General features: G+C 42.5%; 1 protein-coding gene across 4 annotated transcripts in view; it reads left to right on the forward strand.

The window, feature by feature from the left end:
- The window catches only part of LOC149351530 (tyrosine-protein phosphatase non-receptor type 1-like), a 63,427-nt gene that overhangs the window by 25,386 nt on the left and 19,762 nt on the right, over positions 1 to 18,279 (forward strand). For 3 of the 4 annotated variants that reach the window (XM_089580898.1, XM_089580897.1, XM_089580896.1), the window contains exons 7-8: positions 3,590 to 3,748; positions 3,814 to 4,136. In XM_089580898.1, coding sequence (XP_089437024.1) covers positions 3,590 to 3,748; positions 3,814 to 4,136 — 482 coding nt within the window. The remainder of the gene's footprint in view (positions 1 to 3,589; positions 3,749 to 3,813; positions 4,137 to 18,279) is intronic. The other variant, XM_089580895.1, reaches the window with a different exon arrangement.

Here is an 18,279-nt window from a genome sequence, read left to right on the forward strand (position 1 = left end):
GAAAATAGCAGCTGTTCCTTCAGTTTCCAGGTACGCGCGCGTGGACACGCACGCATACACACACACATACGCGGGCGCACTTTTTCAATCTTTGATCCAACCAAATCGAGTCAAATCGACGCAAGGCAAGAAAGATATACATATCAGCACGCGATGGAAAATTTTGGAGGGAATAAGCAACCTAATGATGCAAACTGTATGCAAGAAAGACGTACGTCTAAAATGAATAAGGGCACGCAGTTGAGGGTCCAAATGAGAGAGGGGAGGGGGTCGCCCTAAGTGCCTACAGAACTATCGCTTTGTAGCCGACCCCCCCCCTTTTTTTTTTGGCAGCCTTCCTGCACCCCCCCCCCCCCCCCGTTCTTCGTACAATGTCTATAAAAAAGTCTCGAGTCCGCCTTGTGAATGGTATGCATCTAGCTGTATACTGCATTTTTGTGAACCTTGGCAATATTCCGTCTTAGTTGATCGGAATTGGTTGCAAGGTGCCGCCGCATGTACGACGAATATTTGCTTCTGAGGTAAACATATTTCGACACCCTGCGGTGCTAACCCTCTCAATAGCAATTTCACGTCTCTTGCGCAATGTCGATTCATCTCAAAGGTAAACAGAAATTGACAATTGCCCACTTCTTTCTGCCTTTTTCTTTACCAAGCATAGTTTATAAGGTTGGACAGGCATCCGCTGAGCGTTGACTAAATTGTATAGCTGTTTTTGTTATAGTTTTCTAATCATAGATGCAATACCATTTGATAAAAAAATATATTTTTTTCAGCGCTAGAGTTTGCAGGTTACACTCTAGACCAGGAGTGTTCCGACTACTACTAATATTACTATGCATCAACAGTGACGAAGTGATTGCACGCGCAAAAGACGAGGGCAGAAGAAAGGACACAAGAAAGGCACCGATTTCAACTATAAGGTTCATTGAAAAAAAACAAAACAGAAACGCTAGAAATATATACATGGGACATAAACATAAATAATTTGCTTTATATCACACCTTCCTTATTTTTGGCATCCGCTTTTTCTTTTCGCTTACTTAGTAATTTGCGCTGTGCAATTATGTCGACAATTATCACTAACCCTCCCAAGTTTCCACTGTATCGACGTTGTGCCTTTTGCGATGCAAGCTGGGCAGCATTATTCTCTTTCCTTTTCTTTGCTCCCACTAATATATGTCACGACATTGAAAACAGTAGAGTCTGTAGTCGGGTAAAACTCAAGAACGAAACGGCACATTCCTTCAAAGGAGGCCCTCCGATAGTAACATCGACGGTACAGCTTTCTGTGGCTACTCAGCCAAGGCTAAACAAGACAGGGAAGGAAACGGTCCTCTGTAGTCTGTTCCCGTTTGGACAAAGACGGTACCCTCTTTGCCCCGGCTCTCCAACTTTTTCCCTTCACCCTTCCGGAACCATAGACCGAATAAAGGAAGCCCCACTCTCTTTGGCTTTGGCGAGGGACAGGCAGAGAAAGAAGCATGCAGAACCACCCCAGCCAACACCTCCCCCCACGCACGACGGGGACTAGCAGCCGGGTTTGCCATGGTTCGTTTGTAATCCTCTGAAGGCAGGCAGAGCAGCAAAAGAAAAGCCTTCACGCAGCACGGGTCAAGAAAGGACCGGACACATATCTCAACATCTCAACCAAAACCAGTCTCGGGTCGCTGGGGGCAAGACGGGTAGACACTTTCTCAGTGATGGATCAGTGTCGTAGCCTGGTGGCAGAATATGAACTACTTTCAAGATGGCGGCAGTGGAACCGCCACCTTAAGGGCCGCAGTTCTTCTTGCCCACGCAGATGCTGTTTCCTCTTTCACAACCGCAATCATAATGTGAAAGACCTTGCGACATACACACAAAGCCCCGCTTTAACCAAGCCGTTTGGACATGCCTCTGTGGCCTAGCAGTAGCATGTCTCTCAATCCAAGGGTCAGGGGTTCGATTCCGAACTACCCCGATTTTCTTTTCAGCACAGTTAATTTATTTCTAACTTACATGTCCTAATGACGTTTGAGTCATGTTGTCAGCTTCGAATCACCGGTTTTCTAACGTTTTAATCACTCCTGAAATCCTCCTCTCCGCGTGTGACGTTGTCACCTTTTCAACCCATCTGGATTTTTCGGTAACAACGATGACTGCAATGCTGACGCTGGCTTTTCTTCAGAACAGGACCCTTAGGCTGTTGCGTAAAATGCCGCCCTCGCGTGCGGCCCGGCTGACTAGTGGTAAACCGAACTGCAAATGATTCGGTAGTTTCGGATTCCGGTGCTTGCTGGAGTTTACTGCAAGTTTGCTCTTGCAACAGTTTTTCTGGGAAAGTAACTGCCAGTGCGAGTGAGATGGGTAAACTGTACGCAGTTCGTCCCCTTGCCACTAGCGCCTTTCATAGCCGCACATGTGATGCGGCCGCGCCGACCTTCCCAAGCCTGCCTGTGCGCACCTGTGTGCATGCTGATGGTCCAGTGCATCAGGCAGTGTTAAATGTCCGATTAAAGGCTTTTTTTTGTTTTGTAAGCCCGAGCAATAAATTAAGGGTGTGCAAATTACGGGAGTAAATATGGTAGTTCAATATATGTTACTGAAAATTCGTAATGGGTCATTTCACGCGAAACGTCCCAGACTGCAAAAGCAACCACCGCCGATTCTCTTGAAAATTGGGCTAGTTGTTGATTATGGGAATAGACTTTCAATGAAGTATCTTTCCTGGAAAAAATTTCTTGCTCACGTGAGCGCTCTTTGAAGTTTCCGCAAAGAAGCAAAAGTTGGTTTGAGTTAAATTTAAAATCAAATGTGAAACAGGATGCAGTAACAAATTTCATTTTAGAATATTTCACTTGCGTTGTTCTTTAATCTGATTTTGTTAATGAAGCTATGCAAGAATTTTCTGCGTTTTATTACTTCAGTAGAAAAGCAAGAAATGTGGCGTTTTAGGAAATTTTTCACCTGAACTTCGTTAACATTTCAGCCACAATAATTTTTTCCTGCTTTCACCTATTGCTGTAGCTTATGCTAGAACTAAATTGAAGTTGTTTAACAGGTTACTTTTTAGGATAATTACTTGCAAAGTTTATAAAAAGGGACTTTTCTTGAGATTCAGGCCTGGATTAAGAATCAAGGCCCTCCAGATAAAGATACGTGAGGTGGGTCATAATACACACCAACTTCGTTGTTTGCAATCTAGAAATATGTATGCGAGTAAATTTAGTCTGACGGGAGGAAAAAATTTTTGAAATCCACAACCATACTGCTCGGTTGATACTGCTGAACTGTATCTTCACTGTAGAACATGTCCATGTTGACTGGGCAATCATTTTGTTTCTTTGTAAGGCCTTGTGTTGTTTAAGAATTTTAAGACTTGTTAACACTGACACCCTTCAGATAACTGAAATCACTGTGCCAAAAATGTGCTCAAGGCTGTGCACAATAAAACGTGTCTGATGAAAGTACATAATTGAAGGTTCCTGCTTGAGTTTGTCTGGGGAGCATTGTTAAACTGATAAAGGAAGGGAAATGGCGCAATAAAGGTACCAAAGGAGCAGTTTAGAAGGGACTGGCTTGAACTGCTGTCTTGTTGTCCTTCCAGATTGAAGCCAATGGGGGCCGCCTGGACCGGGTGGACGTGCAGGAAGTGCTGCTGGAGATGCGCAAGTTCCGCATGGGTCTGATCCAGACGCCAGACCAGCTGCGCTTCTCCTACCTGGCCATCCTGGAAGGCGCTCGAGCCCTATCCTGCTCCCAGCAGGTTAGCACTTCATTGTGCCCATTGCGAATGATGCACAATTTAATGGAGGGCTTTTTAACTTCCAGAAGGATGACCACCTTGCAAGTGATGAGCGAGTGCTCAACCGAAGCCCTGAGCGCAATGGCATCACCGAGGAAAGCTCTGAATCTGAGGCCACTGACTCCTCAGATGATGAGGATGAAGGGGATGATGAGGACACTGTGGGTGGGAAGGATGGCAGTGAGAATGGAGGAGGACGCAAGCGGCCCGTCACTGGTGCTGGAGACTCGCCACCACCGCTCCCACCACGGCTGAAGCGTTCCTCGGAGGAAAACTCCAACAGCTCGAGCGAGGCAAAGGATCTTCTGGCTGGTGAACCTGGTATGGTGGAGGCATCTCCTAGGAAAAGGTACGTGCTATCCTCGCACATAGCCACTGACAGTTCATGGGGATTTTTTGGGGGTTTTAGGCAGGGAAATTTAGTGTCACTTACAGCAAATGCACTTTGCCTCAAAAGTGTCACTTTGGCGGCATTGCTGCTTGGCAAAAAGTGTAATTTGGAATTCGTATTGCTGACAATTGATGAATGTAATAATCACTCAAAATATTGATCAGCATGCACAGATTTTCAACTGTGATTACTTATTTATTTATTTTCTAAAGGACTCTTGTAAGGCTTTTTTTTTTTTCCCCTTAAAAAGAGGTAGGGACACCAAGTGCTCAAGTTGCGTGTTTTTCTTTTCTGATAATGGTGCGCAGAGTTTCAGGAACAACATAGCTGGAAAAGGTATGCCCCAGTGTACCTACAGTAACTTTTTTACAGCACCATTTCAGGTGGCTGTAATGTCAGAAAAATGTGCACAAAAGAGCCACAAGTCGCTTGTGCTTGCAAAAGAGTGGCGCATTTGCTGCTTTGTAGTCTGCTGCAAAATGAAAAACTGCTGCAAGGCACATGCACAGTAGTGTCTTACTTCGGTTGCCGACCAAAAGTGTCCATAGTGTCAGTCTGTAATAGGGAATTGTAAAGAAAAACAAAAATAAATATTCTGAAAAAAAAAAAAAAAACTGGTTATGGTCTACTTCTGTGCATAGTGGCAGGCAATGAAGTGGAAATCGGACAATCTTGGAAGCTCCAAGTACATTATTCTCTCCGCCATTATCTTTAAAATAATGTAGTGCAGCTTGAAGAAAGTTTGACGCTCTTAGAGGTTGGTGAAAGACGTAATGGTGCCTCATGGTGTAAAAAAGTTTCTCCTACGACATTTCACATGCGAAGAACTCGGTGCTTAATCTGTTGACAGCTGCTAAATGTGGTTTTCAACATGGCACAGGCTGCAGAGAGAGCTTTTTTGCAGCCATTTATGCAATGTGGAAAATGGCAAGGTGTGTGAATTTCTGTAGTAACGAGTTGCAAATACATTGAAAAAGTTTGGTCCCTAGAAAAATTGTCCAGAATTCGAGTCGTCCGTATAAATGGGCCCTTATTAACGAGGCACTACTATACTTGCAGTAGACGACAGAGTAGTGAATGTATCACTGCTCTGGGAGTGCATGTAAGTTGTGAATCCTCTTCTGAAGTAGCCTGCTCAGTCTGAAATTTTTTTTTTGAAAAAGTTATAAATTATTTAATTCACACTTCGACATATCTTCTTTGCTGCTGGCATTTAAAGACCCTGCCCACTGATAAAAACAAAAAACTGAGCCTATGAAATCAGTTTTTGCTCCTTCACTATGCTAAGATAGGCATCAGGAAAATCCACCACTGTGTCCTAGTGCTTAGCATGCATATAGTGGCGTTACCAACAAAACTGGTTTCTGGCTGTAGAATTTTATAATCCGCTTTATAATGCACCACTGCCTATGTGTTCAGGCATACCTATTTTAATTCCCTGAGCACAAGTATCAATGCTATGTGCATAGACAGCATCAAGTTTGTTCAGATCAAGAGAAGTGAGCTCGAGTGTGTTCAATCACGAGTGTCATGAAAGTTTGCGGTGTGACACTGCATGATTGACACTGGAGATGAGTTTCACGTATTGAAAGTGATGGCAAATTTGCCTTTGTGATGAGAATTAATTGGTGATGAGGGATGGGGTTATTATTATTATTTTTTTTTTTTCAAAGCAAAATGTTGCCTTTGCAGTGACATTCCTGTGCTGTTAGGTCTGTTATCTTATCTACGCTAGGGTTCTTAATAGCACTTCATTGTTAAGTAGTCTAGTGGTTGAAGTTATTGATATTGGTTTCTTTGAGAAGGCAAAAGCAGGCTTTTTGTGACATACCTTTTAATGTTTGTTAATGGCATTCTTTTCTTTTTGCATTGAGGCATAAGAGACATGCAGCAAATCTGTGGATTTAATTTTTGGTTGAGGCACGGTGTTATTGTTTCAGGTTTGAATCCATTGAATAGGCAGAGGAAGCCATTGTGGAGATTTGAGTCAGGTGCCTTTACCACACCTATTAATGTTTCGAGGTTTAACTTTCCAAGATAAGTTGTGGTGCAGCCATAAACATAGGGACATTGTGAAATGATGAGAACAAAATGCATTTATTCAAGTAATGCCGTATTTATGGCTAAGAGTGCATGTGATTGCACCATCTCCACCCTTCGTTTTGCTATGTTTTCTGCACATTTCACCTTGTGAGGATTTTATTTTGCAGTTTGTTTTGATGTGTGCTAGAGATCACTTTTACTGTCTTCTGGGTTGCAAAGCAGCCATTTGGCAAGTGTGGTTCATAGTCGCAAACATGCGCTTGTGTGTGTGCATGTAGTCTGCATCACCTTTGTGTAGAGCACTCGAGCGGCGCACTGCCCTACATACCGACACCTTTCCATAGCTTGTAGGTTCTAGCACTGCTCAAGCGTTCTACACAAGGGTGACGCCGACTGTACACTCACTGCACATGTACGCACGTGCACTCACACATATGCACATATTCATGTATGACATGCTCATTGAGATACAGGATGTGTCCATTGTGTCATACGTATGATGTATGTGCTCACATAATGGGTCACATGGTAATAGCCATGTTGACGTTGCTCCATTTAAGCAGGGAAAGGAAAGGAGAATTTCTTCCTTAGTTAGCCTGCAGTAGTGGTGTTCTGAGCTAGCCCATGTGCTTTAACTATTTGAGGCTCTCCCCTATAATACTGTCCCTTTCCCTCTGTATACTGCACTTGATGCTCAAGGAAAAAGTTGCATTATCCACATTTTTCTTGAAGGGCTTTTGGCTGCTGAGCCCAAGGTAGTGGAATTGAATCCCAGCCCTGACAGCCACATTTTGATGGTGGCTAAATGCAAATGTGCCCTTTTGCTGCGCAGTGTCAGCGCATGTTATGTACCATACCGTATCGTACCGTACCGTACCGTACCACACCGTACCGTACCGTACCATATCTCCGAATTTCAGCATGGGTTCGGATCCCACCAGTGGCATGTGGTTTTCTTCTGCTCTCATATCTCCCATTGACGAAAACCACAAATTCAAAGAAAAGATTTAAAAAAATCCCCTTATGCTCCTCGGTTTCGGTGACTGTTGGCTTCAGTCATGTATGTCTTCACAAGCACCTCTTTCCATTCCCTTGTCTGCTGCACACCACGCCACACGACAGCACACCACACCGCAAAGAGTGGCATTGTTGCTACTCCCAAAGCCTTGATTATATGTGAAGCCACTGTAGGCACCTGCCAAAATTTGGGATTGTGAGTGCGCTTATCTTTTCTATCTGTGCTGTCTGCAGGCAGCAATGAGGCTGCCAAGAAGAGATGTATGATTGATTATTGTGTGCTATCCCACATGAAAATTATTTCCATTTCCACTGGATCATTGAACCGGAAATTCTTCCAGCTGGAAGAATTTCTGGTTCGATAATCCAGCAGGAAATGATTTCAGGTAGAAGCATTTCCAGATGGAATCCAGCTGGAAGAATTTGCGGTCCATAATCAAGCTGGAATTGGATAAACTAGAAAAATTCCAGCTGGTAAAGGTCATTTTTAGCTGGAGGTTGGCAGTTCAAAGCCAGAAACAACACCTACACCAGCTTGAAGGCTATAATTTCTAGCTGGCACTTGGTTGTTTTCAGGTCTTGTTGAAGCTGGAAAAGACTGGTTTTGAGGCCTAATGGCAAATTGCTTCTTTCTCTTGCTGTCGAACATGCTTTGTCGAAAACAGATGTCGTCTGCAGATGCATGAGACATTCATCCGTTGGATCACAAGAACCACACTTTTGGTGAACAGCGCTCAACTGAGAATAAAAAAAAAAACAAACAAAAAAGCGAGTGCACGTTCACACAGATCCGAACTTCCGAACGCTGGCCATATTTGATGCTTACTTCAGTGCGACTCAAGATCGGCTTTGGCTAGTTTTGGCTAATTGGTAATGGCACCATTGCCTGTTTTTTTTTTTAAAAGCCGGCCCTTTTATTGTTTTTTACTAGCAAGAATAAAACTAAAAAGTAAAAGTGTGCGTGTAAAGTGCCTAAATTGTAATGTAATGCTGGTAATCACTCGAAGCAAGATGCAAGTCTAGCAAGAGTCCGATAATGTAAACAAACGTGATGGAGCAAAATCAGTTGTTCCGTTGTTCGCGTTCTTCGAGCCTCGTTTTTTTTTCTTTTGCTGCGCAAGTTTGTTCTTTGGCATAAATTAAGGAAAGGTACAGGCTCATTTTAAAAATGAATGCTAGCAAGGCTCGGCGCTAAGGCCCATACATGTTTGGATGGCAGCTGTGGCTGTGAAGATGTCAGTCGCGCGCGACAATAAGTCTAGGGCAGGGCAGGCACGGGGGCAAGTTCCCCGAAAATGACTGAGCATAGCGTCCATGGTGGGAGTGGGGCAGAAAGGACACATGAGTGGAGGAGCCTATGATATCCAGGACGACCTGACCGCAGCAGCCAGCACAGCGCCCGCTCAAATTCTCAGTGCGACCTTGTCACAGCGAGTTAGACTGCCTGGAAGGTTACATCCACGTGGTGGAATTAAGGCACACACGGAGTGCCATAGAGCTTTTTTAGGAAGGGCTACATCTCCATCTGAACTAGAAATGACTATTTCTAGCTCGCAAAGCCACTTTTATTATTTGTTATTTATAGAATACTGCAGACCTAAAGATGGGTCCAAGCAGGTCATTTTCATGTGCTCGCTTCACAATTCTCTGATGCAACATCGCTGGTAATGTCCTCAATATCGCAAAACCAGTACGGCTCAGTGCATTCGTCATTTCTTTCCCCAGCTTGGAAAATTCCAGCTGGGAAAGTTCTAGGTAGAAAATGCAATATCCAGCTGGAATTCCTAGTTTTCGAGCTGGAAATGGAACTTCCATTTTAATCTGGGATCCACTCAGCTTTGTAGATTGGCAGAGAGACAAGTGAGCGGCTTAGCTCCATGAATGCAAGTTTGAGATTGGCGTATTGTTCAGAGGTTGAAAGCCTATCTGTTTGTTGAATCAGCATTACTGCTGTTTGTGTACAAAGGTGAAATGTGAAGGTGAAATAGCAAAGGTCGTTGGAATGACATGATTGTCCCAACAAGTGTGGGAATGTGTCGGATTCCAGCCAGATAGAAGTAGAGTTCTCTTGTTTCAGGATGAATCTATACCTGTCGGGCACTGGCACAAGTTGATCAGGGAGTTGTTTGCTTGAGTGAATGTGTAGTCGTACCTTGAACACGCTTTGAAAATAATTCTTGTGAGAATCATTTGACGGATGCCTTTTGTGTGGTGCCATTCTCCCAGGTCTGACAAAAATGGTTTAAGGACTCTTCGGAGTGTTTCTATTGTGCCTATATAGTATTTCTGCAAAGTTTATGCCAACTTGAGAAAGGCCTTTGTCTGCTTGTAGCTTTAATATGAGTCGGCAAGGGAACGGCTCCAAATACTCTTGCATTTTGGAAGTCTTCTGTGGAGTGTTTTATTTTTCTTGTTCGCCACTTTTAGGTCACGTACTGTGCTAGCTTGTTTAGTGTAGGGAATTATTGCTTACTACATGCCACTACAAGGAATTTTGGTTGTCACATGCCAGTTTTGTTTATTGTGCACATACGGGGTTCAGAGAGCAAAATTGAAGCACTTGATTCTAGACTGTACTTATTTTGAGAGTAATGCATCGTAGAGCTTGCTGTGCATCTCTGTTTCTCTTTGAGAAAGATGTCATTCAAGAGCAATAGCCTTGGAACAAACCATTCCTTGTGCACAGTCGCTCTTGGTGTTGGTCATCAAAGCAAGTTTTTATTAATTTATTTCAAGGTATACTTCAGGCCATATATATAGGCCAAGGACGAGGGGCACGTCTTAAGGACTTGTTCCACTGTTATTCCAGTGTTGTGACATTATGTGTCTTTAATCGTGATGTCAAAAGAAGTTTGTGCTCTTGCCATTGTGGTCACAGCTTCTGAGCTGTGAGGAAACGCACAAGGCAAGATGTAATATGTGCAGTGGATGAAATGGGATAATGTGGAATGTGTGGCCTAGGTACATTTAGTGTTGTGGGATGATGTTATGGGAACCATTTCACACATGAGCACTTCATCTGAGAATTGTGGATGCCCTGCTTGCATGCTTCATGCCATATTTCAATGTATGCATGTTTCATCACTACGCAGCTTACATCGAGGACCATGCACTCATTCACTCATATTTTTGCAATTTCTTTGTTACTGAGGACAATTGCTGCCTTCTTCACAGGCTGAGTGGCAAGACGCATATGCTGCTCGTTTTAGCTCTGCGAAATGCCCACTACTATGCTAGTAGGACATTAGCAAGTTAAGTAATTTAAGTAATTTAACCTTACACCCATTTTCATTGATCCATTACAGAGCGAGTGCTGGTTGACTGTCATGTAGTGTATGTGCTTAGCCCTCGACGTTGGGTAGCATTTGTTTCCCTGTGTGTCTTGCAGTCATAAAGAAAACAGGAAAAATATGTTTTCTTGAGTTTGTGTAATGTTGATGTTGAAAACAAGAACGTAATCGAAATGTTAGTTTAAAACTTCTGCTCATGCAGGAGTTAGAAACAAACGCAGTTGTACGAAGCTACCTACTTGCAGTACATGTTCAGTACAGAAACTCGAGTGAATTGCGAAAAAAACTTGGTTATGTTTGGTATCTGGGTGGGGCTACCAGCATCAGCAAAAAGGCACAATATTCTATGTGAAAGGTACAAATTTATTCATGTCGGCAGTTTTCAGTTGTCAGTCTCATTTACTTCACTTTCATTTTGACTCTGTTATGTTGTTTCTGTGCAAACTGTTAACTTTACCTTTTGCGAAGGGATTACTCTAGAAACACCTCTTGGCGTGTTGTGGCTTTGTTGTTCATTACTGTAATAAGATTTAAGGGCTCTTGAAATTTTTTTTTCAGAAAATTCTTGTGACCCTTTGAACCTTTTGTATCCCAATGGTCATACGAGGGGGTACCCAAAAGAAACCGGACTAAATTTTTTGGTCTCCAAAGCTTCTGTGGTACCGCGTTTTGCCACTAGGAGCGCATACAACGAACATTCCAGAGTCAGTAAGCCGAGTGCCGTCGTTGAAGGAGGTCAGACTAGTTTAGGCAGAGTTTTAGAGTGACGACTGTTTTGTGTGAATGTCGTTTTTGCAATGGCTGATTTTCGTGAACAGCGTGCGCCGGTGAAATTCTGATTTTTGCTTGGAAAAAGTTGAATGGAAACTCTTGAAATATTAAGAAAGACGTACAAGGACGATGCTATGGGGAAAACTTAAGTGTTGCTGAATCGAATCCTGAATCAAGGCAACAAGCATGCCAATGGAAAACATCAAATTCACCTCGCCTCAAGAAAGCTCGTCAGGTGAAACCAAACCTCAAAACAATGCTGGTTGGTTTTTTCGACGTGAGAGGAGTCGTCCATTGAGAATTTGTTCCGAAGGGTCAGAAAGTTAGCCAGGCTTTCTACTTGGATGTTTTGAAAAGATTGGGCAACAGTGTGCGGTGGAAGTGGCCAGATTTGTGGCGGTCGGGTGACTGGTTTTTCCATCAAGGCAATGCCCCTGCTCACACAGCCCTGTCTCTACGACAATTTTGGACCAAAAATGGCATGACCCCTATTCCTCAACCATCATACTCTCCAGACCTTGCCCTGTGCTACTTTCTTTGTTTCCTAGAATGAAAAGGCAGGTGAATGGAAAGCGTTTCGCTGATGTTGCTGAGGTGAAGAAAAAAACGACAGAGGCACTGTCAAGCATCACAAAAGATGAATTTAAACAATGTTTTGAAAAATGGAATGAAAGATTCGACAAGCGTATCATTTCAAGTGGGGAATACATTGAAGGAGATTGAAGGTCTGTGCTTAAAATGTGGACAAATAAGTTCAAACAAAAATAAGTCCGGTTTCTTTTGGGTACCCCCTCGTATACGTAGCCAAAAAGTATGACCAGACTGATTTTCATATTGCTGAAGTGAAGCTCTCAGATACTATTCATATTTTGCTGTTACGTCGGCATGGATGGGGCAGCAGTATTTGAATATCTCACAGTTTTACTACTACTTTATGATCTGTAATCTGATCATATTGTATGGCCATATATGTGGTCGTTGGGTTAAGAACGGTTAATACCACTTTGTATTTCAGGTCTTTCAGTGGCAAAAACTGGGTCGTTGATGGGTTTATACTTGATATCACGAGACATAGGCTGGGTGGAATTAGAATTTTGTTTTGTGATTTGGTATCTCTGTAGAAAGCCATTAATGTCCAGAGTTGTAAGTTTTAAAATGCTTTTCAATCTGGCGATTGGAGTAAGCACAGATGTGATAAAAATATGTTAGTATTAAGAGTACTTAGAAGGATCTTATTATAACATGCCAACTTTTACAGTTAGTTCAAGCTTTTATTTGGGTATTTTTGCTGCTCTTGAGCTTGTTGTACAGGTTATACCTGGTTAGCAGTGTAGACATACTGCATAACATGAATTAAATGTTTCTATTTTTTAGCACGTCAGTGCATAGCAGGCTTCAGTACTTGTTGCTGTTTAGGAGAAAGTGCCGCACAGACCAGTAGTAGTATAAATAGAAACCATGGGGCCATGTACAGCTGTACAAGGTTAGCATGATCAAGCAGCTCTTGATTTTTTTTTTTTTGAGGGTCATTGTGTAGTTTGATTTTTTTTCCACTCCCTTGAAGTTTCAATTAATGAGCTTGCTTTTTTCTGATTTTAGTTGTTAAGTTGCCTTAGGCACTAAGAAGAAACTTGCAGTTCAAAGAATGAGAAGTGGCACTTGGCAGATACTTACTGTTCGGGGAGTGGGAAGTCTGATGATTGCATTTTTGTGATTTGTGGGTATTTTAGAAGGAGCATTTGCTGCTTCAGCACTGCATGGTGATGCACTGCATAGCGCAGAGGAGGTTTTCTGGAAAAGCTAAACATTAGAACACTGCTGTTAAATTCTGAGGTGCTTTTGTTTTCCCGGCTGCTACATTTTCATTAGCCAGTCCCGTCCAAGCTCCCATAGAAACCCATGCGCTACAGACTCGGCAGTTACGTCTCATCAGCTGTGGGAGCATTCTCCTATGCTACATCGTGAATGTCACCTTGTGGTAGTGGTTTTCCCTGTGCCGGCATTTTGACAGCCTACATTGAGTGCACACTGAGCAGAGATGGCAGGCCAGCCAATGTGGGACTCTAGACTGCATCAGTGCATAGCTGTCATCATGTTCTGGGGCTTCTGTCGTGTTGCACCCATGCGGATGCCGAGCACACTTATGGGTGGCGTGAATCTTGTTGCTGCTTTTGGTGCAGTTCCATTGCCACTGCGGCGTGAAATTGAAACTGTGCCACGCGGGCAGTGCTGTCAGAGATCAGTTGCATGGGTTGGCTCTGAGGCATATTTCTGTCATTTGCGTTCTCCTTGTTGCCTACAGCTTAAAAATGCAATTTCCAGGTTCCACTAGATCAGGATTGTGTGAGATTAAAGCGACCGTTGTGAACTGTGCAGAATCACGCACGCTGGCCCAAACTTTGCCCGCCCAGTGCGCCCTCCTTCTTCACTGCTGCCTCTCATCCACCAACAGCTGTTCAGGCAGACAGAGTGCCATTACAGGACGTCTAGGACATTCTGCGCATGCGAACGATCGCGAGAGCCTCAAGGCTTTTCAGACTCCAGGGCAGCATAGTGGCTTTACTAGAAGTAAAACCAACAAAAAAAAAAAAGCAGACAATGGTATGTTACATTTTTTCATGTGCACTTCCAGGCTGGTATGTTTTTCTTTTGCAATCCCACGAAAAATGTAACAGTGTGGTTCTGCTGTATTTCAAAAGTTCAGGGTTCCCACATGCAGTGTGAATTGACTGTTTTCTTTAGGTAGTGATCCAACAAGAAGATCAGAAAGGCGTGCTGGAACACTGTAATGCAGTGGTGTAGTTTGTGCTTCGAGAAGAAGCCAAAGTGAATGTAAATGTGGCTCGATATGTCTGATACTACATGCTTGTGGTGGCAGAACAGCTCAGTAAGTAGTGCGCAAGGGCGACATTAATGTTTGCTTTTTTCTTTATGTAAGAACATGATTCAGTACTAGGAACATGTTCTTTTTTGGAGAAGAGGGGTCAGGGGCAATTTGAATTGCCTGCTCCCTCCCCCCTTTTCTTTAGACGTGCTGTCTTTCTGACCAGGTGGAAATGTATCAGTCCTGTCGTGTACCTTACAGTGGATCAGTAAGCGCTGAAACCTTGACACCCTCGGTGATTTTTAATCTGTATAATTGCTGTTGTGCAGTCTAGCGAGGAGTGAAAGATAGTATAAGCAAGCTCACGCGCATTGCTGTAGCAAACCGAGGTGAATGATTTACAGTGAAAGGAATCATTGCTAAGGTTGGTTGATTAGTGTCAGGTTCTTTGTTGATTGGTTACTTTCTGTTGAATAGCAGTGTCCCGTGCCCGATGACAGTAAAACTCTGTGGTATTCTACTACACTCACAAGCTCAGTGCGATTTTCTTGGCATTTCTGATTCACTTGAATTTGTAAGATAGGGCTTTTATTGAATACAGTTTCACTGCCACTCATTGAAATGGTTGCTGATAAACAGCGACATTGCAGGCAGTAGTATGCTTTTTGCACCAGCTTTATACCAAAGCTTCAAAACATGGCTTTCTTAATGCAGCGAGACTCCAAAGTCTCATGCTTATGTAGTCATGGTGTCATGTGCAAATTACCTTGGGGGCTATTCGACCTAATTATATTGGCCAGGTTAGGCACAGTGAGTGCTGCTTTGCATAAATTTTATTAGTTGGTAATTGTTCATGTGTACAGAATGATGACTAATTAAAAAATTGGAATTGTAAGCATGTGTACATGTGAGGTAAGGTGCTAATTGTTGCTTTCTTTACTATTAGTTTATGAGCAAGCAAGCTAGAATTGCTTTGTACATATTGGTGGTAATAATCGTACACTGTGCTAAGCCTTGAGCATTTTGTTGTTGAAGTCTTTTTTTTTTTTTTTCTGTAGGCCTCAGCCATGCATAGGAATAAATCTTTGTTGACCAGTTGTGGCAGTACACTGCTGTGATAGAATATCTGAAGTTATGATGTAATTTCACTGAATGAAATGCGCACACTTCTAAGTGATACCATTGGCACATCCCTGACCGATTCAGCTGCATACTTGCAGCTTTTGTCATCAGTGTGAAATTGCCCTAAACGTTGCTGCCGTGGCCTCTCGTGAACAGAAGCACCAGTGTCATCTACATGCACCTATGAATAGTGAATAAATTCTTCGCCTCATGTACAAGCAGTGAATAGATTCTTAGACCAGTGATTGTGTTTGCTGCAGGAGCCAGTATTAGTAATTCATAAGAAAGGGCTAGCTACTCAGTGTATTGCAAGTTGCAGATAGTGCCCTTGATTTTAATTTGGCAGGTGCTGTTTATTACCTTGTGATGTTTGTAATTTACTATGCAATGGAGCATGTCCACAGATTTGTCTTTGAAAGGGGCCCTGAGAGGCCTGTTGCCCTCCTAAGAAATCTCTTGGAAGCAGGTAGTTGCTGCCCGAATTTTGTGCCATGAATTGTTCAAAAGTTTATGGAGTTTGGGCAGCATAAAAGTTTGCTTGGATATTCCCTTCATTTTTTTTCTGACTGAAGCGAAGCCCACCCAGCTTACATTGGCCATGTCACTGCATTGCGATGTGCTCATGCTAGCAGTTTTCATGTCATTTAGCTTTGCTATGCAGGCTCATAATTTTGCCCAACTTGCTTGTGACTAAAGCTATCATGCTGCAGGTGCCAAGTTTCTCATCTTGTGTGCCTTGTTAATGGTGATTAGATGATGTGGGCAAAGATTTCATGATCAGGCGTTTGTCATTTAACTTGAATGTGCGGTGGTCACGAAATGTTTACTTGTTATCTCTCTGTAGTCTGTAGTGCTGCACAGTTCAAGCTGTGTCAACAGAAGCCTGTCTGCGCTGTCTTGTGTGGAAATGGTATTTTATGAGAAAGTTTAGAAAAACCTATGCTAAGTTTATCTATTTGGGGTTGTGCATTATGCTTTGAATGAAATCGTCTGGGTATTTTTAGATTATTGATGCTATGTTATTTCTTCCGGAGATTCAGTCAATTTCTGAGTTATCTATTTTGCATTGATGGCGAACTACAAGCATGCTAGCTAATGGATATGCTAGCTTTGGTAGCATCACATATTGAATGGAGTATAAAGGTTTAAGGTTGTGTTGAAATATTTCAGATGCAACAAAGATGGTAGTTAATGAAGATGACACATACACTGCAATTGAACATTGTGCATGTTAGGTGCTGGTTTGAAAGGATTCAGTGTAACCCGTTTCTTGGGGCCTCTAAAGATGTTTGAAAAAAGCAGCCGTTTTTCAAGTCAGAAAGCTGAAGAGATGTTTTTGCTATTAATTCAGTAATTTAGCCTTTGCTCCCAACAGGTTTAAGCTTATCTCTGCTGTTAGTATTGAACTGTGAATGCAGATTTGAACCTATGCTTAAATTCTGAACTGACACTGCCCATTTATTTCTAATGTCACACTTGGCCTTTTTGGTTTTTGCTAACCTTCATTGTTAGTAGCTGTTAGCATTAATGATTCTGTTATGTTCTAGTGTTGCTGTTTTGCTCTTTTTTAAAGTGAGCATCAGCAACTAATTTGGAGCTTCATCTCTGCCATATTCAGTTTCACTATTTTCATTGTGGAAAGTTATTATTAGATAATATTATTAGATCAAGTCTGTAGGCCTTTACAGAGGAATGTTGTGCAAGGCATTGGGTGTAGCACTATCTTGCTGCTGAACTGAGATAGGCTGCTGACATTTAGGTCTGGAGTGAGGACAGAAAATTTTTGATTGCACCTTGTTATCGTGAGCACTAGAGCAGCCCATGCATTGCGATTGCACATTGCATTTTTACTTGGCGACGTGCATTGTATCCATGGGAGTTCACAAATGTGAACTAGTTCAAATACAAGACCTTAAGTGGTTGAATTGTAGTTCTCATAGATTTCGGACCTTGGCATTTTCCCTGGCAGCTTTGTTGTTTTGTTTGGGCTGTGCCAACTTTCTTAGTGAAATGCAAGTTGCGTACCACTAAAAAAGCTGCCATTCTAAGTGTTTTATGTAGAAAACTCAGCTGAATGGTCACGCATACATGTTGAAAGCATATAAGTGCACAGTAGGTATGTGCGAATAGTACTTCTTCTATACTGAATAGAATACAAATAGTGTAGCTTTGCTATTGAATTGAATATGCATAAAGTAGCTAACAACCGAATTGAATGCGAATCAAGTAGTGAATGAACCAAATCGTATATGAATCGAATATTCATATGAATATTCAATTGACTTGGTGCGCGCGAGCAAAAACAGCAAAGTGCTAGCGGTGGTGCTATAACTCATGGAAGGTATAGCTGCTGAAGTACGCACCACCTTCTCTACTAGGGTAATCCAAAAGAGAGTCTGTGATCTAGGACCACCATGTCATAAGCATGAGCTGACAACAGCGAATGAACTGGCACCACATCTCAGTAGATGAAAGGGACATGAGCTATGAGTCATTGCCTCGTAGATGGGGCATTGTGGCACAGTGAGCTAAACCTGGCTGTACCATGCTGTGTTTCCCAATCTTGGAGGCTGTCTGTGAGCATTATAAATGCTGCCATACAAATGTGCTGTTTTTGGAACATTTGGCGAAGAAAACTATCTATGATGTTTCTTCATACTAATTATTTGAAAACTACTTTAATGCTTGAAAACTTATTCGAATAGTTTTAAATAGTTTAGAACATGTACTACATTCGTGCCCTGTTAATATGACATCCATAATTTGAGTCACCCATATTAACAGAGAATTTTTCTGGGAACCAAATTTTTTCATACATTTACGCCTTTGTTAATGTGGAAACTCACTGTTTGGACAATGGACAGAATGCAAATGCTCGGAGCCCATTGGGGTCCATGTATTCTTGTTGCATTAATGTGGGCAGCAAGAGAACAAACTTTGACTGCCCCAATCAAGCTATTGTTCTCTTATATTTTGAGTGCAGGACACCTGCGAAAGGCAGTGCAAAAGTGCAAACATCTATATTTTGGAGCGG

The sequence above is a fragment of the Amblyomma mixtum genome, chromosome 3 (assembly GCF_055824585.1).
Source record: "Amblyomma mixtum isolate Tamu chromosome 3, ASM5582458v1, whole genome shotgun sequence".
Lineage (NCBI taxonomy): Eukaryota > Metazoa > Arthropoda > Arachnida > Ixodida > Ixodidae > Amblyomma > Amblyomma mixtum.